This window comes from Cherax quadricarinatus, chromosome 57 (genome assembly GCF_038502225.1).
Source record: "Cherax quadricarinatus isolate ZL_2023a chromosome 57, ASM3850222v1, whole genome shotgun sequence".
NCBI classification, from domain to species: domain Eukaryota; kingdom Metazoa; phylum Arthropoda; class Malacostraca; order Decapoda; family Parastacidae; genus Cherax; species Cherax quadricarinatus.
The window spans coordinates 10,395,029-10,422,767 of record NC_091348.1 but is presented as its reverse complement, the minus strand read 5'-3'; the positions used below and the strand labels follow the sequence as shown (position 1 = coordinate 10,422,767).

The 27,739-nt window shown below is 39.8% G+C and overlaps 1 protein-coding gene across 10 annotated transcripts in view; it reads right to left on the bottom strand.

The window, feature by feature from the left end:
* The window catches only part of LOC128693462 (serine/threonine-protein kinase VRK1), a 285,870-nt gene that overhangs the window by 113,528 nt on the left and 144,603 nt on the right, over positions 1 to 27,739 (bottom strand). For all 10 annotated transcript variants that reach the window (XM_070097347.1, XM_070097350.1, XM_070097351.1 and 7 more), the window contains exons 6-7: positions 10,244 to 10,431; positions 9,436 to 9,542 (exon numbers count right to left, since the gene is read on the bottom strand). In XM_070097347.1, the coding sequence (XP_069953448.1) occupies positions 9,436 to 9,542; positions 10,244 to 10,431 (295 nt within the window). The remainder of the gene's footprint in view (positions 1 to 9,435; positions 9,543 to 10,243; positions 10,432 to 27,739) is intronic.

Here is a 27,739-nt window from a genome sequence, read left to right as displayed (position 1 = left end):
GCCTTTAATTGAGCTATGTGTAGAAAGAAATTTGGTAATAAGTAATACATATTTTATGAAAAAGAGGATAAATAAATATACAAGGTATGATGTAGCACGTAATGAAAGTAGTTTATTAGATTATGTATTGGTGGATAAAAGGTTGATGGGTAGGCTCCAGGATGTACATGTTTATAGAGGGGCAACTGATATATCGGATCATTATTTAGTTGTAGCTACAGTTAGAGTAAGAGGTAGATGGGAAAAGAGGAAGGTGGCAACAACAAGTAAGAGGGAGGTGAAAGTGTATAAACTAAGGGAGGAGGAAGTTCGGGTGAGATATAAGCGACTATTGGCAGAAAGGTGGGCTAGTGCAAAGATGAGTAGTGGGGGGGGTTGAAGAGGGTTGGAATAGTTTTAAAAATGCAGTATTAGAATGTGGGGCAGAAGTTTGTGGTTATAGGAGGGTGGGGGCAGGAGGAAAGAGGAGTGATTGGTGGAATGATGAAGTAAAGGGTGTGATAAAAGAGAAAAAGGTAGCTTATGAGAGGTTTTTACAAAGCAGAAGTGTTATAAGAAGAGCAGAGTATATGGAGAGTAAAAGAAAGGTAAAGAGAGTGGTGAGAGAGTGCAAAAGGAGAGCAGATGATAGAGTGGGAGAGGCACTGTCAAGAAATTTTAATGAAAATAAGAAAAAATTTTGGAGTGAGTTAAACAAGTTAAGAAAGCCTAGGGAAAATATGGATTTGTCAGTTAAAAACAGAGTAGGGGAGTTAGTAGATGGGGAGATGGAGGTATTGGGTAGATGGCGAGAATATTTTGAGGAACTTTTAAATGTTAAGGAAGAAACAGAGGCAGTAATTTCATGCACTGGTCAGGGAGGTATACCATCTTTTAGGAGTGAAGAAGAGCAGAATGTAAGTGTGGGGGAGGTACGTGAGGCATTACGTAAAATGAAAGGGGGTAAAGCAGCTGGAACTGATGGGATCATGACAGAAATGTTAAAAGCAGGGGGGGATATAGTGTTGGAGTGGTTGGTACTTTTGTTTAATAAATGTATGAAAGAGGGGAAGGTACCTAGGGATTGGCAGAGAGCATGTATAGTCCCTTTATATAAAGGGAAAGGGGACAAAAGAGACTGTAAAAATTATAGAGGAATAAGCTTACTGAGTATACCAGGAAAAGTGTACGGTAGGGTTATAATTGAAAGAATTAGAGGTAAGACAGAATGTAGGATTGCGGATGAGCAAGGAGGTTTTAGAGTGGGTAGGGGATGTGTAGATCAGGTGTTTACATTGAAGCATATATGTGAACAGTATTTAGATAAAGATAGGGAAGTTTTTATTGCATTTATGGATTTAGAAAAGGCATATGATAGAGTAGATAGAGGAGCAATGTGGCAGATGTTGCAAGTATATGGAATAGGTGTTAAGTTACTAAATGCTGTAAAGAGTTTTTATGAGGATAGTGAGGCTCAGGTTAGGGTGTGTAGAAGCGAGGGAGACTACTTCCCGGTAAAAGTAGGTCTTAGACAGGGATGTGTAATGTCACCATGGTTGTCTAATATATTTATATAGGGGGTTGTAAAAGAAGTAAATGCTACTGTTCGGGAGAGGGGTGGGATTAAATTATGGGGAATCAAATACAAAATGGGAATTGACACAGTTGCTTTTTGCTGATGATACTGTGCTTATGGGAGATTCTAAAGAAAAATTGCCAAGGTTAGTGGATGAGTTTGGGAGTGTGTGTAAAGGTAGAAAGTTGAAAGTGAACATAGAAAAGAGTAAGGTGATGAGGGTGTCAAATGATTTAGATAAAGAAAAATTGGATATCAAATTGGGGAGGAGGAGTATGGAAGAAGTGAATGTTTTCAGATACTTGGGAGTTGACATGTCGGCAGATGGATTTATGAAGGATGAGGTTAATCATAGAATTGATGAGGGAAAAAAGGTGAGTGGTGCGTTGAGGTATATGTAGAGTCAAAAAACGTTATCTATGGAGGCAAAGAAGGGAATGTATGAAAGTATAGTAGTACCAATGCTCTTATATGGGTGTGAAGTTTGGGTTGTGAATGCAGCAATGAGGAGGCAGTTGGAGACAATGGAGATGTCCTGTCAAAGGGCAATGTATGGTTTAAATTTTATGCAGAAAATTCGGAGTGTGGAAATTAGGAGGAGTGGAGTTAATAAAAGTATAGTCAGAGGGCTGAAGAGGGGTTGTTGAGGTGGTTTGGTCATTTAGAGAGAATGGATCAAAGTAGAATGACATGGAGAGCATTTAAATCTGTAGGGGGAGGAAAGCGGGGTAGGGGTCGTCCTCGAAAAGGTTGGAAGGAAGGGGTAAAGGAGGTTTTGTGGGCGAGGGGTTTGGACTTCCAGCAGGCGTGCATGAGCGTGTTTGATAGGAGTGAATGGAGACGAATGGTACTTGGGACCTGACGATCTGTTGGAGTGTGAGCAGGGTAATATTTAGTGAAGGGATTCAGGGAAACCGGTTATTTTTATATAGCCAGACTTGAGTCCTGGAAATGGGAAGTACAATGCCTGCACTCTAAAGGAGGGTTTACGGGATATTAGCAGTTTGGAGGGATATGTTGTGTTTCTTTATACGTATATGCTTCTAAACTGTTGTGTTCTGAGCACCTCTGCAAAAACAGTGATTATGTGTGAGTGAAGTGAAAGTGTTGAATGATGATGTAAATATTTTCTTTCTTTTTTGGGTCACCCTGCCTCGGTGGGAGACGGCCGACTTGTTAACAAAAAAAATCATAGATGGATTAATGAAAATGTCTATAGTAACGTAAAATAAGACATTTAATGTGCCCTAGAGTGATTATTATTATGTACTATTACATAGTATTATTAGTATGGCATTAAGACTAGACACACACTCCTAGTGATTTTAATGTCTACCTGCATGCCAGTACAGTGTGTTAGTTAGGTACAGGTACACAAGTATAATTATCAAAATAAATATAAAATATGCAATAACTTTAAAACCCTTAAAATTTTGGTAAGTTTCCAGACATAATAGAGAGGTGCTCACAGAGAATGTAAACAAACCAGGTGGGGTATGCCGTACTAGAAAAAACAGGGGGAGCCGCATAGCAAGTTTTGGTCAAAATTTGAAATAGCCGTATTAAGGGAACGGTGTAAAGCGGGGCCCTACTGCATTTTACTAGGCCTACTTCAAATATTGGGACAACTTGAATCATGACCAAGCATACGTGGTCGCATACACAGAAATGTGCCTTATAATCAGTGGAGCACCACGAGGTCAGGCTCAAATATTCACGTCACACGACATCATAAATTGCAAGATCAGGTCTGGTGAAGGGAAAGCACTGGTGGGATCATGGAATAGGGTGATAAGTTCTTTTTATATAAATCATGAACAATGTGGGCAATAGGGTCATCCAGCCAACATGTACATTGTACAATCTTACTCAATGGTTTTGATGAGATGGGTTATTTCTACTTTTAAAATTCTGCATCTGGCCCTGTCATTCTCGTGATGTTACAACTGTGCTCTTTCCCAGTCCATGATATGAGAATAAAGGCTCTGATGACTAAGCATGCAAAGTCAGTTTTATCCATCCTTCAGACATACTTATGTTCCTTAACACATGTCTGAATGCCTCTGCCATCTTCCCAAACAGAATTCATCATGACCACCACACAGTATGCTGTATACTCCTGTTGTGCAAATAGTTCTAGATCACCACACACCATAAACCCAGAACTACAGCATTTGCACAGCAGAAGTATACAACACACCATGTGGTAGTTGTGATAAATTCTACATTGCGGAGACTGATAGAGCTTCAGACATGCCTTCTGGAGGGATGAAACCAGCAAAGAATGAATAGTCCATTGCAACCTTCATTCTCATGTCATGGACAGGGGAAGACCAAAGCTGCTACACCACAAGAATGACACGGCCAGATGCAAAATTTTGGAAGCAACAATGATCCACCTCACCAAAATCATTGAGCAAAAGTGGAATGCACTGAATATGTTTGCATGACCTATTACTCCACATTGTCCACAATTCATATGATAAGCATAATAAACTCCTTACCCTACCCCTTTCCCCTGCTCCTACCAATACCTGTCTGCACCAGACCTGATCTTGCAATGACCTTGTGAATGAAACATCTCTACAAGCCTGACCTCATGGTGCTCCTTTACCTTACAAGGCAGTGTACTGGCTCATTCCTGTGTACTTGATAAAGCCCAACCCTGGTTGTAACATCGTCTTACAAGAATCCTTTGCTACCATCATCTTTATTCCCACCTGGAGGGAAAACATTATAGGAAAGGCCTAGGGATCTCAATAATGAACAGATGAAAAGTTGCTTTAGTGGCAGGAATACCTAGTGTTCGATTTGGGCTCTGTTTTTAAACTGGAATTTGTTGAAAATGTAAAATTGGCCAAATTACCAACTCCTGGGTGCTTTGAAGGTTAGTTTTGATAGTTAAATGGGCAACTGTTTACAATCAATAGATAGTATAAAATGCATACTTATGAAATAGCTAGGAATTGGTCTATTTAAGCACTGGAATTGTCCTAAAATAAGCATCATGGGCAAAATGCTGTTGCATAGTGCTCCCTGACCTCCAACTTTGCACTTGCATAATTTCACACACATTACATCAAATTTTGCATCTTTGGTGTCATTACCTTAAAAAAAAAAAAAAAATCCACCATTTTACAATTGTTTGGGATTGTCAACAATAGTGATTGGGTTAAACATTCATAGGCCTTGTCCCAACACCCTTAAATAATTGTTGGCGCTGCTTTTTTTTTAGTTAATTCTTTCCATGTACTCAACATAACAGCAGCACAAGCTTTCCATCATCTAATTTATGATTTACCTTGTCATTCACAAACTCATTTGCCAATACATCCACTCCCAAGTATCTAAATATATTAAATGCCTTTATACTCTTATCTCAAAATAACACCCTGTCACCTATTCCATAACTTACAACACCAACCACATCACTTTCTTATCCACTGTACAATATGTCACTTCCAAACTCAAAGCAGCAAACAGCTCTTTACCTAAGTGCTGTTCACTTGTATACTACGTACACTTGACAATCACATTCCCTTTTCTTTCCTAAATTCACTATCTTCCCCTGAACTCCTACTTTCTTAAATTACTTAAACTTTAAATAACAATTCTAGAATACACTATCAGGAATACTTGCTTATTCTCACATACAATCTATAAGTATTCCCTTCTTCCCTTATAGAAAATTACTATACCTACCAGGTAAAGTGTATGGTAGGGTTATTATTGAAAGGAATAAGGGGCAAGATGGAGAGCAGGATCACAGATGAATAAAGAGGCTTTAGAATGGGTAGGGGATACAAAGACCAATGTGGAAGAAGTTGCCAGTGTATATTGGTTATTTAGAGAGAATGGAACAAAGAAGAATGACTAAGAGAGCATATAAATCTATTGGGTAAGGAAGGCAGGGTAAGGGTCGTACCCGAAAAGGTTGGAGGGAGGGGGTAAAGGTGGTTTTGTGGGCTAGGGGCTTGGACTTCCAGCAAGCGTGAGTGAGCATGTTAGATAGGAGTGAATGGAGACAAATGGTTTTTGGGACTCGACAAGCTGTTGGAGTGTGAACAGGGCAATATTTTGTGAAGAGATTCAGGGACACCGGTTAGCCGGACTCGAGTCCTGAAAATGTGAAGCACAATGCCTGCACTTTAAAAGAGGAGATTAAGATATTGGCAGTTTGGAGCAATGTCTAAACTGCCATGTCTGAGTGCCTCTGCAAAGACAGTGATTATGTATGAATGATGGTGAAAGTGTTTAATGAAGACAAAAAATTTTTCTCTCTTTGGGTTTTTTTTCTTTCTTTTTGGGTCACCCTGCCTCGGTGAGAAAGGGCAGACATGTAAAAAAAAAATAAAAATAAAAAAAAAAGGCTCAGGTTAGGGTGTGTAGAAGAAGGGGGAGATTATTTTCTAGTAAAAGTAAGCCTCAGACAGGTATGCACAATGTCTGCATAGTTGTTTAACATTTATGGGCAAGGTTGTAAAATAAACAAGTACAGGTCGGTCATCACTAATCCAGCAATCAGTAATCCGGCACTAATTTCGGCTAGCATAATTTCAAATTTCTGGGATCACCACACCAACTTGCTGCTACTGTCTGGTTGTGCTACTTGCTGCAAAAGTCATTCCAATTTCTTTTTCTCCATTTGTTATAACCTACTCATTTTTAGCCATCGCCCTGGTTCCAACGAAGAAAAGAATGGCTTCTCGTTGTGTAAAGCACATACATAGTACATTGTCCATTAAAGATAAGGTGGCTTTGAAGCTACTGTTGGTCACCATGAGCTTAGCTCACTAAGATAAGCTGTGACAGGTAAATTTTTGCCTACATGTGAGATAATGTGTGTGGGGTAAGTGTGCACTATATATAAGAAAAATCCTGCAGCACGCAGTGCATAATGAGAAAAAACTAAACCATGTTTTTTTGGTGTAAAACCGCAAATTTGCAGTATTTTTGTATGGTTTTTATGGTTGTAGTCTCGTTTTTATGGTCTCATTTAATAGAATGAAAGATATACTACAGAAATAGCTATGATTTTGATTGGTTTCACAATGGAAAGTATACCTTGAAAATGAGCTAAAATTAGTGGAAATGTTCGATTTTTGCCAATGTTCAAGAGTAAAGATGTGACGTCACCGTCCAATACAAGTTCAACTGGCTGGTCTAATACCCAGTCATGAATGGGTTGACATTATCTGTACAATTATTACAATAATGCAGTAGTCTGCATAACAGCAAAATCTTCTATTTTTTCTGTGAATAAAAATTCAAAATGGCAAGCAAGTGTAATATAAAATAGGCCTGGAGACGTAACTAATGAACAGAAAAAACGTTATTTTCGTGCCAGGATTGTCTGCATTGTTTATTCTGGACCCTATTTTGAAATTGGCATCTCTTGAAATTGGCCAAATTACCAAATTCTGGCTACTTTATTGGGTAGTTAAATAGGTAAATAGGCAGTTTCTTGTACTCAAATGACAGAATAGAAGGTATACTAGCAAAACAGCTATGAGTTTGGTAGACCAGAACAGGGGAATGGGCCAAAATTTGTGCCTTAAAGTGGGTGAAATTGCCTACTCTGTAATCAGGCAAAATCACTAATCCAGCACCTTACAGGTCCCGATGATGCCAGATTAGTGATGGTCAACCTGCACTATGGTACTGGGAAGGGGTGGGATTAAAATATATGGAATCAAATACAAAATAAGAGTTGAAACAGCTACTTTTTGTTGATACTGTGCTTTGGGGAGATTCTGAAGAGAGGTTGCAAAAGTTAGTGGATAAGTTTGGGAGGGTGTTTAAAGGAAGTTAAAAGCAAACATAGATAAGAGTAAGGTGATGAGGGTATTAAACGAGTTAGGTAAGGAAAAATTGGATATCAGATTGGAGAGGAGGGAGTACGGAAGTAAATGTGTTCAGATACTTGGGAGTGGACATGTCAGCAGATGGGTACATGAAGAGGTAAACCATAGAATTGATGAAGGAAAAAAAGTGGGTGGTGCAGTAAGGTAAATGTGGAGACATAGAAGCAAAGAAAATGTGTGAGAGTATATTGGTGGTACCACTACTCTTGTGTGTGTGAAGCATTGGTTGTGAATGTCACAAAGGAGGAGGAGGCTGAAGGCAATGGAGATGTGTCTGTCGGCAATGTGTAGCTTAAATATTATGCAGAGAATTTGTAGTGGTGTAGTGATTAGGAGGTGCAGAGTTACCAGAAGTATTATACAGAAGGCTGAGGAGGGGTTCCTGAGGGGGTTTGGTCATTCAGAGAAGATGGAGCAAATCTGTAGTGTATACCCTTGTATACCTTTGATTAATTTCGAGTCTCACTACTTTTGGAGCCCAGCCATGAGCCAGACTCGTTGGGTGCTTGCCCTGTCAACCAGGCTGTTGCTGCTGAAGGCTCGCTGCCCCACATATCCATCGCAGCCTGGTTGATTTGGCACCTGGTGAAGGTACTTGTCCAGTCTCCTCTTGAAGGCTTCTACACTTGCTCGAGCCATGTTTCTGATATCTTCTGGCAAGATGTTGAATAGTCTGCAGCCACGAATGTTTTGAGTGTTCCTTATTGTCCTCACTGCACCCCTATTCCTCACTGGGTTTATTTTGCACTCCCTCCCATGGAGGGTGGATGAAGCAAGGCTCATCCTAGGATAGGATGGAGGTAGGGTAAAGAAGGTTTCGTGCACAAGGGGGCTTGGACATACAGCAGGCAGGCAGGCAGGCAGGCAGGCAGGCAGGCAGGCAGGCAGGCAGGCAGGTGTGTGTGTGTGTGTGTGTGTGTGTGTGTGTGTGTGTGTGTGTGTGTGTGTGTGTGTGTGTGTGTGTGTGTGTGTGTGTGTGTGTGTGTGTGTGTGTGTGTGTGTGTGTGTGTGTGTGTGTGTGTGTGTGTGTGTGTGTGTGTGTTAGATAGGACTGAGTGGAGACAAATGGTTCTTGGGACTTGACAAGCTGTTGGAGTGTGAACAGGGTAATATTTTGTGAAGGAATTCAGGAAAACTGGTTAGCCAGACTCGAGTCCAGGAGGTGAGAAGTACGGTGCATGCACTCTAAAGGAGGGGTTTAGGATATTTGCTGTTTAGAGGGACATCTAAACTGTCGTATCTGCACGCCTCTGGCAAAACAAGTAATAAGTGTGAATGATGGCGAGTGTTTCCTTTTTGGGTCACCCTGCCTTGGTGGAAGAGGGCAATGTTAAAAAAAAAAAAAAAAAAAAAATGCAGAGTAGTGGAGGCTTTATCTTCCATTTCTTAAGCATGAGGCAGACACTCTCAGTTATGTAGTAATATCTATATGCAACTAACACCTCCCTCTCAATCCCATCCATCCCCACCCCTGTGTTATCTTTCACCTGCCACCTTCCTCCTCTGATTCATCCTTCCTACATGGATTTTTTTTTGTTTTTGTTTTTTTTTGTTTTGCACTTTTTTGGGAGAATGTTTTTTCAAACAACCTAAACTACCTTGCCATCACCTTATTTAGCTTGAATATCCTAAATGTGTGATGTTTAGACTGATTTTCATGGAGTTATTACAATAAAGCATTTATATTATATCTCTTTGGTAAAACAATGCATGCCAAATATGTTCAGCATTAGTTAAATTTTGGTTGCTGATAATTCAGCTTAAACATGATAAATTCTTTTGAACCTCTTTAACCTTTTCCCACCATGATAGGGTGACCAAAGAAACCACATTACACATCACATGCTCCCTAGCCATCTTTCAAGAAGTGCACATAAGTATATTATCTTAAAAACTGCAGCTACACAAAGCTACTGATACAAAAATTTACACACATTTGCTCAGTTGCCTTTTTAAATCACAAAAATTTACTTTTGATTGCATCGGCTAACAAAACTAACAGTAACATTTAAATACCTTTTATTTCTGGGTCTACATGGAGACATGTTGGAATTTCTTTTCAACTTCTTCGGAGTGAATTCAGCTATATTTTCTTCTTCTTCTGACCGTCTCTTTGCAGTTTTCTAGAATGTAAAAATTTTCATGGGGTTAGCAATTATTGAACTCATGCAAACAAAAACTAATTTTTTTTTTTAGCTTTTACAGCCCATAATGAGAAATAAAACCAGCAAATTTGCTAACACCCATGAAAATCTTTACTACAGACATCAGGAATTTAAAAAAAGTGTATATATTTTTAAAACTTTATTTTTTGTTACAGTACACAAGTACTGAGAGAGGGTGTTACCTTTCATAGTACAAAAGTAAGACACACTGCCATGACAAATTAAATGCAGACAAAGATATCAATAAGCACAAGTGACATGAAACACGTTCACATTAATAAAGCACAATACAATAAAGTTTTAATAAGGTAAAACAAAATTACAGGATTGTGCTAATACCCAATAATTTCATATTAAATTACCACATTTTTTTTCATTAGGGCAAGCATTTGAGGAGTTGGATTAACAATTCCAGAATATGGCACAGAGATAGCAGCACCAACTGCTATTTTATCTTTCCTTTTACCACGTCCCCTAGCCTTAAGGTTTGCCTTAGCTTTGTTTTCCTTCTCAACTGGAGATCCTTCCTTTTTCTCCAAGTTTCCAATAGAAATTTTGGCCCTCTTCTTAGCAACTTTCCTATTCCTTAGTGGTTCCTCTATCTCTTCGGACTCTTCATTACTGACTGTATCACTCTCTTCACTTTTTCGCTTGCTTACCTTTCGGTCAGTACGAGCCTTGGACTTCTTCGAAGGAAGCACAGGAGTTGCGGACATGAACACCAATTTTCCATCATCTCTGTATCCTCGTGCTTTGAGTCCCTCCCGCAGAATGTTACGGCATTTTTCATAATCTGGCTTCTCATCAAATGCTAGACTAACAACATATTCCAGATACTCATTCAGACCTGTAAAAAAAAATTAAAGACTTGCACAATTTTTCTCAGTGACCTCATTTCAGGATACCTAAGAAACAAATTTGTATGCTAACTTTTGGTAAGGACCTTTAAATTAACATCTCAACACTGGTATCTAAATTTACTCAATTCTTCTTTCACAGCAGCTAAAAACTTGTGATTTTTTTCAAGTACAGTATAAGCCATAGTGAATATTTAACTCTTAAACTAGACATGATTGGTGTATTTATGTGTAACAAGGAAACTGGTTAACAGTACACAAGTCCTAAAGGTGAGAAGAGCAGCCCCTGCATTCTGAAGGAGGAGGGATTTTACAGTTGGAGAGGAAATCTTATTGTGAAGTCTACACTTTTGGAAAGATGGCAACTGTCTGAATGTTAATGAGTGTTTTCTTCTTGGATCACCCTGCCTTGGCAGAAGATGGCCAACGAAGTTAACCCTTTGGGGGTCGACAGGTCCTCTCAGAGACTTGTTCTCAGGGTCGGCCAAATTTAAAAAATTCTCTCAGGAAAAGATGGAGAATCTTTTCCCGATCATAATGCCACCAAAAGTACGAAATTTGATGGAAAACTTACGGAATTATGCTCTCGCAAAGTTAGCGGTCTCGACAATGTTTACGCATCGGCAATTTTGCCCACTTTGAGCCCTATTTTCGGCCAATTCCAGTGTGCTAGTCAACAAAAGTCATAACTATTTTGCTAGAACTCCATTTTTTTCTATTTAATGCGTACAAGAAACCACCCATTTACCGATTTCAACTATCCAATAAAGTGGTCAGAATTTAGCAATTTTGCCAATTTCACACAAATTTCAAAAGATACCAATTTCCGAATAGGGTCCAGAATAAACAAGAAAGACATTTCTGGCACTAAAATAACAAGTTCTCTGTTCGTTAGTCACATCCCCAGGCCCCTCTTATATTTCTTTGGCTTTCCACTTTGAATTTTTCTTACAAAAAAAAAAAAAAAAAAAGATAAGATTTACTGTTATGCAGACTACTGCATTAGTGTAGAAATGGTATAAATAATATCAGCACTCTTGTGAAAGAATATTAGACTCACCAGTTGATGTGTATTGGACGCTTGGCATGATTTGTTTACTTTTTGAACTTTGGTAAAAATCGAACATTTCTGCTAATTTGAGCTCAATTTCAAGGTACTTTTCATTGTAAAACCAGTCAAAAGAATCTCAATTTCTGTAATATGTCTTCCATTCTATAAAATGAGACCAAGAAAACTAGAATACAACCATAAATACCATATGAAAATACAGTGCAAAGTCGCTGTTTTAATCCAAAAACAAGGTCAAAGTTTTTTTCTCATTACGCACTGTGCACAGCAGGATTTTTTTTATACTGCGAACACTGACCACATAGACCCATTCTTTCATATGTAGGCCTACCAGCTTTCTCTCACTAGATTTGAGGGCGCTAGAATTTAGGCGTACTAGTACGTCAAAAATCCTGGGTCGTAAGACGTACTAGTACGTCCGAAACCCCCAAAGGGTTAAATACACTATGAATGTGAGCAAGTATGTGTACTAGCCTATACGTACTTGTATGTGGCTGCAGGGTTGAGTCCAACTCCTGGCCCCACTTCTCAACCTGTCACTAGCCAGATTCCCTCCCTCCTATTGTCATGGGCCTTATCACACCTGTTCTTAAAACTATGTATGGTGCCTGCCTCCACCACTTCAAGATCATTCTGCTTTCTGATCACCAAGACTGAATACTTCCTGACATCCCCGAGGCTCATCTGAGTTTAACCTCCAGCCATGTCCCCTAATTTCCAATCTCACATATCAAACAACCTGTCCCAGTCTACCCTAACAATTCCCATTAGTATTTTGTGTCATAACATCATCTCCCTTGAATCTTCTATGTTCCAATGTCGTCAGATTGAATTCCATCAGCCTCTCCTCATAGCTCATACCGCTTAACTTAGGAACAAACTTTTTTGCATATTTCTGAAGTTTCTCCAGTGTCTTCACACACATTCTCAGGTGCGAGTTTCCCACTGTTGCTGTGTACCCAATGATGGGTCTGACACACATGGTACACAGTGCCCAAAAAAACTTTGTTGAGATTCATGAAGACCGCTCTTAGATTAGCAGGTGAGCACTTGCAGTGGAGATTCTTCAGTTGCGAGCCTCCGGTGAAATGCTAGGAGCAATGCTTACCCCTAGGAAAAGGTCTTTCTCCGAAAGAGATCCACAACCTCAGTCCCAGAAATTGTGCACTGTGTCATGTCGTCTGATCCCTATGCTGATCTTCATGACCTTGCATTTGCTGAGGCTGAATTCAAGCAACCACTTATTAGACCAATCTTCAAGTGGGTCCAGTTCAGCTAGCTGCATTTCCCTGTCCTAGTCTGCTTTTATTCTTCTCATCAATTTTACGTTAGGAAACAGGAATACATCTGATTCAGTCTTGTCTGGAATATTATGCACACAAACCACAAACAGTGCTGCCCCCCTTCCTGTGCATGTGTATGGGCATGCACTCATGTGTGGTTGCAGTGGTTAAGTTTTACCTCCTGGCCCTGCCTCTCAAATTCACTTTCCTAGCCCCGTGCATGTGCATGTACTCGCCTACTTGTGGTTGTTGGGTCGAGTCATAGCTCCTGGACCTGACTTCACGAGTATCTACTAGGTCCACTTATGGTACCTCATCTTAAAACCATGTATGGATCCTGCCACCACTACTTCAGTCTCCGGTTTGTTCCACTTCCTGACAAATGAAGGCTGAGGAATGCTTCATAACAATCCTATGATTCTCATGAGTTTTTAGCTTCCAGTTGTGTCCCCTTGCTCTTGTATCCCATCTCTGAAAGATTCTGGCCCTGTTCACCTTGTCAATTACTCTCGGTATTTTATACGTCATTATCATGCAACCCCCCCCCCCCATCTCTCCAGTGTCGTCAGCTTGAGTTCCCTTAACCTCTCCTCATAGGACATACCCCTCAGCTCTGAGACTTGGAGAAGGTGCAAACTTTTGCACCTACTCCAATTCCTTCACACATCTGACCAGGTGTGGGTTCCATACTGGTGCTGCATACTCCAAACTGGGTCTGACATACACAGTGTACAGTGCCATGAATGACTCCATAATTAGATGATTAAACACTATTCTCGAGTTTGCCAGGCACCTATATGCTGTGACAGTTATTTGTTTGATGTGTGCCTCAAGATATGCTCAGTATGTTGCTCACAACAAGAACATTTTCCTTGAGTGAGGTTTGCAGCCATTGACTCCCTAGTCTGTACTATGTGGTCTTCTTTGTCCTACCCCAAGCTTCATAACTTTACACATGCTAGGGCTAAACTCCAGGGACAAGGCAATCCAATGAAGAGGTGAAGCACAGGAAGAAGAGAAGCAGTAGAAAAGTGGGAAAAAGCATGAATTAGGGAAAGAGAAAGAGAAAAGGAGAGGGATAAGATGGAAAAAAGAAAGGAAGATATTTGAATGTTAGTGGATGTGTTTTCATCTCTGAATCACTCTGCTTTAGTGAAAGAGCCATTTAATAAAAAAAAATTCCCTAAGTAATATCAGTGTCTGGACAAATAACTTAAGAGCTTGTTTTTCTTTATTTTTTTTTTTCAACAAGAGGGCAGTCTCCCACCGAGGCAAGGTGACTCAAAAAGAAAAAATCCCCAAAAAGAAAATATTTTCAACATCATTCAACACTTTTACCTCACTCACACAATCACTGTCTTTGCAGAGGTTCTCAGATACAACAGTTTAGAAATCCCTCTAAACTGTCAATATCCTAAACCCCTTCTTTAAAGTGCAGTCATTGTACTTCCCATTTCCAGGACTCAAGTCTGGCTAACCGGTTTCCCTAAATCCCTTCACTAAATATTACCCTGCTCAAGCTCCAACAGCTTGTAAGGTCCCAAAAACCATTTGTCTCCATTCACTCCCATCTAACACGCTCACAGACACTATTTGGAAGTCTACGCCCCTCGCCCACAAAACCTCCTCTACCCCCTCCCTCCAACCTTTTTGAGGACGACCCCTATCCCTCCTTCCTTCCCTACAGATTTGTATACTCTCCAAGTCATTCTACTTTGATACATTTTCTCTAAATGACCAAACCACCTCAACAACCCCTCTTCAGCCCTCTAATTTTAATAACTCCAGACCTCCTAATCTCCACACTCCTAATTCTCTGAATAATATTTACACCACACACTGTCCTTAGACAGGACATCTCCACTGCCTCCTGGAACCTCCTCCCTGCAGCATTTACAACCCAAGCTTCACACCCATATAAGCATGTTGGTACCACTATACTTTCATACATTCCTTTCTTTGCCTACATAGATAACGTTTTTTGTCTCCACAGATACCTCAACGCACCATTCACCTTTTTCCTTTCATCAATTCTACAGTTAACCTCATCCTTCATAAACCCATCTGCTGACAAGTCAACTCCCAAATATTTGAAAACATTCACTTCTTCCAAACTCCCTCTCTCCAATGTGACATCCAATTTTTCTTCATTCAAATTGTTTGATACCCTCATCACCTTACTCTTATATATGTTCCCTTGCAACTTTCTACCTTTATACACCATCCCAAACTCGTCCACTAACCTTTGCAACTTTTCTTTAGAACTTCCCATAAGCAGAGCATCATCAGCAAAGAGTAAATGTGTCAACTCCCATTTTGTATTAGAGTCCCCATAATTTAATCCCAACCCTTTCTCTAACACCCTAGCATTTACTTCTTTTACAACCCCATCTATAAATATATTAAACCACCATGGTGAGATTACACATCCCTGTCGAAGACCTACTTTTACTGGTAAGCAATCTCCCTCTCTCCTACATACCCTAACGTGAGCCTCACTATCCTCATAAAAACTCTTTACAGCATGTAGTAACTTACTACCTATTCCATACACTTGCAACATCTGCCACAGTGCTCCCCTATCCACTATCATATGCCTTTTTTAAATCCATAAATACAATAAAAACTTCCCTACCTTTATCTATATACTGCTCACATATATGCTTCATTGTCAACACATCATCTACACATCCCCTACCTACTCTAAAGTCTCCTTGCTTATTTGCAATCTTACTCTCCGTCTTAACTCTAATTCTTTCAATAATAACCTGGAATACTCAGTATACCAGGTTATTATAATTTTTACAATCCCTTTTGTTCCCCTTCCCTTTATATAAAGGAACTATACATGCTCTCTGCAAATCCATAGGTGCCTTTCCCTCTTTCATACATTTATTTTTAAAACAGAAATACCAACCACTCCAACCAAATCACTCCTCTTTCCTCCTGCACCCACCCTCCTATAACCACAAACTTCTGTCCCACATTCTAATACTGCATTTTTACAATGATCCCAACCCACTTCAACCCCCCCCCCCCCAACTACTCATACTTCCATTAGTCTACCTTTATGCCAATAGTTACTTATATCTCACCTTAACTTTCTCCTCCCATAGTTTATACACTTTCACCTTTCTCTTACTTGGTGTCATTTTCTTTATGTCCTATCTACCTCTTACTCTAACTGTAGCTAAAACTAAATAATGATCAGATATATCTGTTGCCCACCGATAAATACGTACATCCTGAAGCCTACCCATCAACCTTTTATCCACCAATACATAATCTAACAAACTATATCATACCTTGCATACTTATTTAATCTCTTTTTCATCTTTGCTAGTGCAAAGATGAGTAGTGGGGGGGTTGAAGAGGGTTGGAATAGTTTTAAAAAATGCAGTATTAGAATGTGGGGCAGAAGTTTGTGGTTATAGGAGGGTGGGGGCAGGAGGAAAGAGGAGTGATTGGTGGAATGATGAAGTAAAGGGTGTGATAAAAGAGAAAAAGGTAGCTTACGAAAGGTTTTTACAAAGCAGAAGTGTCATAAGAAGAGCAGAGTATATGGAGAGTAAAAGAAAGGTGAAGAGAGTGGTGAGAGAGTGCAAAAGGAGAGCAGATGAAAGAGTGGGAGAGGCACTGTCAAGAAATTTTAATGAAAATAAGAAAAAATTTTGGAGTGAGTTAAACAAGTTAAGAAAGCCTAGGGAAAGTATGGATTTGTCCATTAAAAACAGAGTAGGGGAGTTAGTAGATGGACAGAGAGAGGTATTAGGTAGATGGCGAGAATATTTTGAGGAACTTTTAAATGTTGAGGAAGAAAGGGAGGCAGTAATTTCATGCACTGGCCAGGGAGGTATACCATCTTTTAGGAGTGAAGAAGAGCAGAATGTAAGTGTGGTGGAGGTACGTGAGGCATTACGTAGAATGAAAGGGGGTAAAGCAGCTGGAACTGATGGGATCATGACAGAAATGTTAAAAGCAGGGGGGGATATAGTGTTGGAGTGGTTGGTACTTTTGTTTAATAAATGTATGAAAGAGGGGAAGGTACCTAGGGATTGGCGGAGAGCATGTATAGTCCCTTTATATAAAGGGAAAGGGGACAAAAGAGATTGTAAAAATTATAGAGGAATAAGTTTACTGAGTATACCAGGAAAAGTATACAGTAGAGTTATAACTGAAAGAATTAGAGGTAAGACAGAATGTAGAATTGCGGATGAGCAAGGAGGCTTCAGAGTGGGTAGGGGATGTGTAGATCAAGTCTTTACATTGAAGCATATATGTGAACAGTATTTAGATAAAGGTAGGGAAGTTTTTATTGCATTTATGGATTTAGAAAAGGCATATGATAGAGTGGATAGAGCAGCAATGTGCAAGATGTTGCAAGTTTATGGAATAGGTGGTAAGTTATTAAATGCTGTAAAGAGCTTTTATGAGGATAGTGAGGCTCAGGTTAGGGTGTGTAGAAGAGAGGGAGAATACTTCCCGGTAAAAGTAGGTCTTAGACAGGGATGTGTAATGTCACCATGGTTGTTTAATATATTTATAGATGGGGTTGTAAAAGAAGTAACTGCTAGGGTGTTCGGGAGAGGGGTGGGATTAAATTATGGGGAATCAAATTCAAAATGGGAATTGACACACTTACTTTTTGCAGATGATACTGTGCTTATGGGAGATTCTAAAGAAAAATTGCAAAGGTTAGTGGATGAGTTTGAGAATATGTGTAAAGGTAGAAAGTTGAAAGTGAACGTAGAAAAGAGTAAGGTGATGAGGGTATCAAATGATTTAGATAAAGAAAAATTGGATATCAAATTGGGGAGGAGGACTATGGAAGAAGTGAATGTTTTCAGATACTTGGGAGTTGACGTGTCGGTGCATGGATTTATGAAGGATGAGGTTAATCATAGAATTGATGAGGGAAAAAAGGTGAGTGGTGCGTTGAGGTATATGTGGAGTCAAAAAACGTTATCTAAGGAGGCAAAGAAGGGAATGTATGAAAGTATAGTAGTACCAACACTCTTATATGAATGTGAAGCTTGGGTGGTAAATGCAGCAGTGAGGAGACGGTTGGAGGCAGTGGAGATGTCCTGTCTAAGGGCAATGTGTCGTGTAAATTTTTTTTTTTTTTTTCAACAAGTTGGTCGTCTCCCACCGAGGCAGGGTGACCCAAAAAAGAAAGAAAATCCCCAAAAAGAAAATGCTTTCATCATCATTCAACACTTTCACCACACTCACACATTATCACTGCTTTTGCAGAGGGGCTCAGAATACAACAGTTTAGAAGCATATACGTATAAAGATACACAACATATCCCTCCAAACTGCCAGTATCCCAAAACCCCTATCCTTTAAAGTGCAGGCATTGCACTTCCCATTTCCAGGACTCAAGTCCGACTATAACAAAATAACCGGTTTCCCTGAATCCCTTCACTAAATATTACCCTGCTCACACTCCAACAGATCGTCAGGTCCCAAGTATCATTCGTCTCCATTCACTCCTATCTAACACGCTCATGCACGCTTGCTGGAAGTCCAAGCCCCTCGCCCACAAAACCTCCTTTACCCTCTCTTTCCTTCCCCTATAGATTTATATGCTTTCCATGTCATTCTACTTTGATCCATTCTCTCTAAATGACCAAACCACCTCAACAACCCCTCTTCTGCCCTCTGACTAATGCTTTTATTAACTCCACACCTTCTCCTAATTTCCACACTCCGAATTTTCTGCATAATATTTACACCACACATTGCCCTTAGACAGGACATCTCCACTGCCTCCAACCGTCTCCTCGCTGCTGCATTTACCACCCAAGCTTCACATCCATATAAGAGTGTTGGTACTACTATACTTTCATACATTCCCTTCTTTGCCTCCATAGATAACGTTTTTTGACTCCACATATACCTCAACGCACCACTCACCTTTTTTCCCTCATCAATTCTATGATTAACCTCATCCTTCATAAATCCATCCGCCGACACGTCAACTCCCAAGTATCTGAAAACATTCACTTCTTCCATACTCCTCCTCCCCAATTTGATATCCAATTTTTCTTTAACTAAATCATTTGATACCCTCATCACCTTACTCTTTTCTATGTTCACTTTCAACTTTCTACCTTTACACACAAACTCATCCACTAACCTTTGCAATTTTTCTTTAGAATCTCCCATAAGCACAGTATCATCAGCAAAAAGTAACTGTCAATTCCCATTTTGAATTTGATTCCCCATAATTTAATCCCACCCCTCTCCTGAACACCCTAGCATTTACTTCTTTTACAACCCCATCTATAAATATATTAAACAACCATGGTGACATTACACATCCCTGTCTAAGACCTACTTTTACCGGGAAGTAGTCTCCCTCTCTTCTACACACCCTAACCTGAGCCTCACTATCCTCATAAAAGCTCTTTACAGCATTTAGTAACTTACCACCTATTCCATAAACTTGCAACATCTGCCACATTGCTCCTCTATCCACTCTATCATATGCCTTTTCTAAATCCATAAATGCAATAAAAACTTCCCTACCTTTATCTAAATACTGTTCACATATATGCTTCAATGTAAACACTTGATCTACACATCCCCTACCCACTCTGAAGCCTCCTTGCTCATCCGCAATTCTACATTCTGTCTTACCTCTAATTCTTTCAATTATAACTCTACTGTATACTTTTCCTGGTATACTCAGTAAACTTATTCCTCTATAATTTTTACAATCTCTCTTGTCCCCTTTCCCTTTATATAAAGGAACTATACACGCTCTCCGCCAATCCCTAGGTACCTTCCCCTCTTTCATACATTTATTAAACAAAAGTACCAACCACTCCAACACTATATCCCCCCCTGCTTTTAACATTTCTGTCATGATCCCATCAGTTCCAGCTGCTTTACCCCCTTTCATTCTACGTAATGCCTCACGTATCTCCACCACACTTACATTCTGCTCTTCTTCACTCCTAAAAGATGGTATACCTCCCTGGCCAGTGCATGAAATTACTGCCTCCCTTTCTTCCTCAACATTTAAAAGTTCCTCAAAATATTCTCGCCATCTACCTAATACCTCCCTCTCCCCATCTACTAACTCCCCTACTCTGTTTTTAACGGACAAATCCATACTTTCCCTAGGCTTTCTTAACTTGTTTAACTCACTCCAAAAATTTTTCTTATTTTCATTAAAATTTCTTGACAGTGCCTCTCCCACTCTTTCATCTGCTCTCCTTTTGCACTCTCTCACCACTCTCTTCACCTTTCTTTTACTCTCCATATACTCTGCTCTTCTTATAACACTTCTGCTTTGTAAAAACCTCTCGTAAGCTACCTTTTTCTCTTTTATCACACCCTTTACTTCATCATTCCACCAATCACTCCTCTTTCCTCCTGCCCCCACCCTCCTATAACCACAAACTTCTGCCCCACATTCTAATACTGCATTTTTAAAACTATTCCAACCCTCTTCAACCCCCCCACTACTCATCTTTGCACTAGCCCACCTTTCTGCCAATAGTCGCTTATATCTCGCCCGAACTTCCTCCTCCCTTAGTTTATACACTTTCACCTCCCTCTTACTTGTTGTTGACACGTTCCTCTTTTCCCATCTACCTCTTACTCTAACTGTAGCTACAACTAAATAATGATCTGATATATCAGTTGCCCCTCTATAAACATGTACATCCTGGAGCCTACCCATCAACCTTTTATCCACCAATACATAATCTAACAAACTACTTTCATTACATGCTACATCATACCTTGTATATTTATTTATCCTCTTTTTCATAAAATATGTATTACTTATTACCAAATATTATGCAGAAAATTCGGAGTGTGGAAATTAGGAGAAGGTGTGGAGTTAATAAAAGCATTAGTCAGAGGGCAGAAGAGGGGTTGTTGAGGTGGTTTGGTCATTTAGAGAGAATGGTTCAAAGTAGAATGACATAGAAAGCATATAAATCTATAGGGGAAGGAAAGAGGGGTAGGGGTCGTCCTCGAAAGGGTTGGAAAGAGGGGGTAAAGGAGGTTTTGTGGGAGAGGGGCTTGGACTTCCAGCAAGCGTGCATGAGCGTGTTAGATAGGAGTGAATGGAGACGAATGATACTTGGGACCTGACGATCTGTTGGAGTGTGAGCAGGGTAATATTTAGTGAAGGGATTCAGGGAAACCGGTTATTTTCATATAGTCGGACTTGAGTCCTGGAAATGGGAAGTACAATGCCTGCACTTTAAAGGAGGGGTTTGGGATATTGGCAGTTTGGAGGGATATGTTGTGTATCTTTATACGTATATGCTTCTAAACTGTTGTATTCTGAGCACCTCTGCAAAAGCAGTGATAATGTGTGAGTGTGGTGAAAGTGTTGAATGATGATGAAAGTATTTTCTTTTTGGGGATTTTCTTTCTTTTTTGGGTCACCCTGCCTCGGTGGGAGACGACCGACTTGTTGAAAGAAAAAAAAAATGTATTACTTATTACCAAACCTCTTTCTACACATAGCTCAATTAAAGGCTCCCCATTTTCATTTATCCCTGGCACTCCAAATTTACCTACTACTCCCTCCACAACATTTTTACCCACTTTAGCATTGAAATCCCCAACCACAAGTACTCTCTCACTAGGTTCAAAATTTCCCACTCACTCAACATATCCCAAAAACTCTATCTCCACTACACTTCTCTCTTCTCCAGGCACACACACACTTACTATAACCCACTTTTTGCATTTAACCCTTATTTTACACCACATAATCCTTGCATTTAAACATTTATATTCCCTCTTTTCCTGCCATAACCTATCATCCAACATTATTGCTGCTACTCCTTCAGCTCTAACTCATTTGAAACCCCTAACCTAATACCATTTATTTCTCCCCACTGAAACTCTCCAACCCCCTTCAGCTTTGTTTCACTTAAAGCCAGGACATCCAGCTTCTTCTCATTCATAACATCCACAATGATCTCTCACACAACATCCATGCACATTCAAACATCCCACTTTCACAGTTTCGTTCTTTTTCTTTTTAGTAAGCTATATAGAAAAAGGGGTTACTAGCCCACTGTTCCAAGCATTTTAGTTGACTTTTACAACATGCATGGCATACGGAGGAAAGATTCTAATTCCACTTCCCCATGGATATAAAAGGAAAAACAATAAGAACAAGAACTATTAAGATAAAAATCACAGAAAACTCATCTGAGTGTATATACATAAACGTGTACATGTGTAGTGTGACCTAAGTGTAAGTAGAAGAAGCAAGATGTACCTGAAATCTTGCATGCTTATGAGACAGAAATAAGACACCAGCAATCTTACCATCATGTACAACAAACAAAGGCTTCCATTTTACACTCACTTGGTAGGACGGTAGTACCTCCCCGAATGGTTGCTGTCTACGAAGTTACTACCTATTTTTATTTTTTTTTTTTTCAACAAGCTGGCCGACTCCCACCGAGGCAGGGTGACCCACAAAGAAATAAAATCCCCAAAAAGAAAATACATTCATCATCATTCAACACTTTCACCTCACTCACACACAATCACTGTTTTTGCAGAGGTGCCCAGAATACAACAGTTTAGAAGTATACATGTATAAAAATACACAATATATCCCTCCAAACTGCCAATATCCCAAACCCCTCCTTTAGAGTGCAGGCATTGTACTTCCCATTTCCAGGAGTCAAGTCCGGTTATATAAAATAACCGGCTTCCCTAAATCCCTTCACTAAATATTACCCTGCTCACACTCTAACAGCTCGTCAGATCCCAAATACCATTTGTCTCCATTCATTCCTATCTAACACGCTCGCGCACACTTACTGGAACTCCAAACCCCTCGCCCACAACACCTATACCACCTCCCTCCAACCATTTCGAGGATGACCCCTACCCCGCCTTCCTTTCCCTACAGATTTATATGCTCTCCATGTCATTCTACTTTGATCCATTCTCTCTAAATGACCAAACCACCTCAACAAACCCTCTTCAGCCCTCTGATTAATACTTTTATTAACTCCACACCTTCTCCTAATTTCCACACACCGAATTTTCTGCATAATATTTACACCACATATTGCCCTTAGACAGGACATCTCCACTGCCTCCAACCGCCTCCTCGGTGCAGCATTTACAACCCAAGCTTTACACCCATATAAGAGTGTTGGTACTACTATACTCTGATACATTCCTTTCTTTGCCTCCATAGATAACATTTTTAGCCTGCACATATACCTCAATGCACCACTCGCCTTTTTTCCTTCATCAATTCTGTGATTAACCTCATCCTTCACAAATCCATCCGCTGACACGTCAACTCCCAAATATCTAAATACATTCACTTCTCCTCCCCAATTTGATATCCAATTTTTCTTTATCTAAATCATTTGATACTCTCATCACCTTACTCTTTTCTATGAGTGAATGCATGGGGAGTTTTGAACCAAGTGTGAGAGTAATGCTGGTTGAGGATTTCAATGCTAAAGTGGGTAAAAATGTTGTGGAGTGAGTAGTAGGTAAGTTTGGGGTGCCAGGGGTAAATGAAAATGGGGAGCCTTTAATTGAGCTATGTGTAGAAAGAGATTTGGTAATAAGTAATACATTTTATGAAAAGGAGGATAAATAAATATACAAGGTATGATATAGCACGTAATAAAAGTAGTTTGTTAGATTATGTATTGGTGGATAAAAGGTTGATGGGTAGGCTCCAGGATGTACACGTTTATAGAGGGGCAACTGATATATCGGATTATTATTTAGTTGTAGCTACAGTTAGAGTAAGAGGTAGATGAGAAAAGAGGAACATGGCAACAACAAGCAAGAGAGAGGTAAAAGTGTATAATCTATGGGAGTTGGAAGTTTGGGTGAGATATAAGCAACTATTGGCAGAAAGGTGAGCTGGTGCAAGTATGAGTAGTGGGGGTGTTGAAGAGGGTTGGAATAGTTTTAAAAATGCAGTATTAGAATGTGGGGCAGAAGTTTGTGGTTATAGGAGGATGGGTGCAGGAGGAAAGAGGAGTGATTGGTGGAATGATCAAGAAAAGGGTGTGTTAAAAAAGAAAAAGTTAGCTTGTGAGAGGTTTTTACAAAGCAGAAGTGTTATAAGAAGAGTAGAGTATAGGGAGAGTAAAAGAAAGGTGAAGAGAGTGGTGAGAGAGTGCAAAAGAAGAGCAGATGATAGTAGGAGAGGCACTGTCAAGAAATTTTAATGAAAGTAACAAAAAATTTTTGGAGCGAGTTAAACAAGTTAAGAAAGCCTAGAGAATGAATGGATTTGTCAGTTAAAAACAGGGTAGGGGAGTTAGTAGATGGGGAGATGGAGGTTTTGGGTAGATGGCAAGAACATTTTGAGGAACTTTTAAATGTTGACGAAGAAAGGGAAGCGGTAATTTCATGCATTGGCCAGGGAGGTATACCATCTTTTAGGAGTGAAAAAGTACAGGATGTGAGTGTGGGGGTGGTGCGAAAGGCATTATGTAGAATGAAAGGGGGTAAATCAGCTTGAACTGACGGGATCATGACAGAAATGTTAAAAGCAGGGGGGATATATTGCTGGAGCGGTTGGTATTTTTGTTTAACAAATGTATGATTATGTGGAGTAAAATAAAGATTGGATGTGAAAAGTGGGTTATAGTAAGCGTGTATGCACCTGGAGAAGAGAGAAGTGTAGAGGAGAGAGAGAGATTCTGGGAAATGTTGAGTGAATGCGTGGGGAGTTTTGAATCAAGTGTGAGAGTAATGGTGGTTGGGGATTTCAATGCTAAAGTGGGTAAAAATGTTATGGAGGGAGTAGTAGGTAAATTTGGGGTGCCAGGGGTAAATGTAAAGAGGGAGCCTTTAATTGAGCTATGTGTAGAAAGAAATTTGGTAATAAGTAATACATATTTTATGAAAAAGAGGATAAATAAATATACAAGGTATGATGTAGCACGTAATGAAAGTAGTTTGTTAGATTATGTATTGGTGGATAAAAGGTTGATGGGTAGGCTCCAGGATGTACATGTTTATAGAGGGGCAACTGATATATCGGATCATTATTTAGTTGTAGCTACAGTTAGAGTAAGAGGTAGATGGGAAAAGAGGAAGGTGGCAACAACAAGTAAGAGGGAGGTGAAAGTGTATAAACTAAGGGAGGAGGAAGTTCGGGCGAGATATAAGCGACTATTGGCAGAAAGGTGGGCTAGTGCAAAGATGAGTAGTGGGGGGGTTGAAGAGGGTTGGAATAGTTTTAAAAATGCAGTATTAGAATGTGGGGCAGAAGTTTGTGGTTATAGTAGGGTGGGGGCAGGAGGAAAGAGGAGTGATTGGTGGAATGATGAAGTAAAGGGTGTGATAAAAGAGAAAAAGGTAGCTTACGAGAGGTTTTTACAAAGCAGAAGTGTTATAAGAAGAGCAGAGTATATGGAGAGTAAAAGAAAGGTGAAGAGAGTGGTGAGAGAGTGCAAAAGGAGAGCAGATGAAAGAGTGGGAGAGGCACTGTCAAGAAATTTTAATGAAAATAAGAAAAAATTTTGGAGTTAAACAAGTTAAGAAAGCCTAGGGAAAGTATGGATTTGTCAGTTAAAAACAGAGTAGGGGAGTTAGTAAATGGGGAGAGGGAGGTATTAGGTAGATGGAGAGAATATTTTGAGGAACTTTTAAATGTTAAGGAAGAAAGGGAGGCGGTAATTTCATGCACTGGCCAGGGAGGTATACCATCTTTTAGGAGTGAAGAAGAGCAGAATGTAAGTGTGGTGGAGGTACGTGAGGCATTACGTAGAATGAAAGGGGGGTAAAGCAGCTGGAACTGATGGGATCATGACAGAAATGTTAAAAGCAGGGGGGATATAGTGTTGGAGTGGTTGGTACTTTTGTTTAATAAATGTATGAAAGAGGGGAAGGTACCTAGGGATTGGCGGAGAGCATGTATAGTCCCTTTATATAAAGGGAAAGGGGACAAAAGAGATTGTAAAAATTATAGAGGAATAAGTTTACTGAGTATACCAGGAAAAGTATACGGTAGGGTTATAATTGAAAGAATTAGAGGTAAGACAGAATGTAGAATTGCGGACGAGCAAGGAGGCTTCAGAGTGGGTAGGGGATGTGTAGATCAAGTGTTTACATTGAAGCATATATGTGAACAGTATTTAGATAAAGGTAGGGAAGTTTTTATTGCATTTATGGATTTAGAAAAGGCATATGATAGAGTGGATAGAGGAGCAATGTGGCAGATGTTGCAAGTATATGGAATAGGTGGTAAGTTACTAAATGCTGTAAAGAGCTTTGAGGATAGTGAGGCTCAGGTTAGGATGTGTAGAAGAGAGGGAGAATACTTCCCGGTAAAAGTAGGTCTTAGACAGGGATGTGTAATGTCACCATGGTTGTTTAATATATTTATAGATGGGGTTGTAAAAGAAGTAAATGCTAGGGTGTTCGGGAGAGGGGTGGGATTAAATTATGGGGAATCAAATTCAAAATGGGAATTGACACAGTTACTTTTTGCTGATGATACTGTGCTTATGGGAGATTCTAAAGAAAAATTGCAAAGGTTAGTGGATGAGTTTGAGAATGTGTGTAAAGGTAGAAAGTTGAAAGTGAACATAGAAAAGAGTAAGGTGATGAGGGTATCAAATGATTTAGATAAAGAAAAATTGGATATCAAATTGGGGAGGAGGAGTATGGAAGAAGTGAATGTTTTCAGATACTTGGGAGTTGACGTGTCGGCGGATGGATTTATGAAGGATGAGGTTAATCATAGAATTGATGAGGGAAAAAAGGTGAGTGGTGCGTTGAGGTATATGTGGAGTCAAAAAACGTTATCTATGGAGGCAAAGAAGGGAATGTATGAAAGTATAGTAGTACCAACACTCTTATATGGATGTGAAGCTTGGGTGGTAAATGCAGCAGCGAGGAGACGGTTGGAGGCAGTGGAGATGTCCTGTCTAAGGGCAATGTGTGGTGTAAATATTATGCAGAAAATTCGGAGTGTGGAAATTAGGAGAAGGTGTGGAGTTAATAAAAGCATTAGTCAGAGGGCAGAAGAGGGGTTGTTGAGGTGGTTTGGTCATTTAGAGAGAATGGATCAAAGTAGAATGACATGGAAAGCATATAAATCTATAGGGGAAGGAAAGAGGGGTAGGGGTCGTCCTCGAAAGGGTTGGAAAGAGGGGGTAAAGGAGGTTTTGTGGGTGAGGGGCTTGGACTTCCAGCAAGCGTACATGAGCGTGTTAGATAGGAGTGAATGGAGACGAATGATATTTGGGACCTGACGATCTGTTGGAGTGTGAGCAGGGTAATATTTAGTGAAGGGATTCAGGGAAACCGGTTATTTTCATATAGTCGGACTTGAGTCCTGGAAATGGGAAGTACAATGCCTGCACTTTAAAGGAGGGGTTTGGGATATTGGCAGTTTGGAGGGATATGTTGTATATCTCTATACGTATATGCTTCTAAACTGTTGTATTCTGAGCACCTCTGCAAAAGCAGTGATAATGTGTGAGTGTGGTGAAAGTGTTGAATGATGATGAAAGTATTTTCTTTTTGGGGATTTTTTTTTTTTTTTGGGTCACCCTGCCTCGGTGGGAGACGACCGACTTGTTGAAAAAAAAAAAAAATGTATGAACGAGGGGAAGGTACCTAGGGATTGGCAGAGAGCATATATAGTCCCTTTATATAAAAGGAAGGGGGACAAAAGATTAATAACTTTACTGAGTATACCAGGAGAAGTATACGGTAGGTTTATAATTGAAAGAATTAGAGGTAAGACAGAATGTAGGATTGCAGATGAGCAAGGAGGTTTCAGAGAAGGTAGGGGATGCATAGATCAATAGTTCACATTGAAGCAAGTTTTTATTGCATTTATGGATTTAGAAAAGGCATATGATAGAGTGGATAGGGGAGCAATGTGGCAGATGTTGCAAGTATATGGAATAGGTGTTAAGTTACTAAATGCTGTAATGAGTTTTTATGAGGATA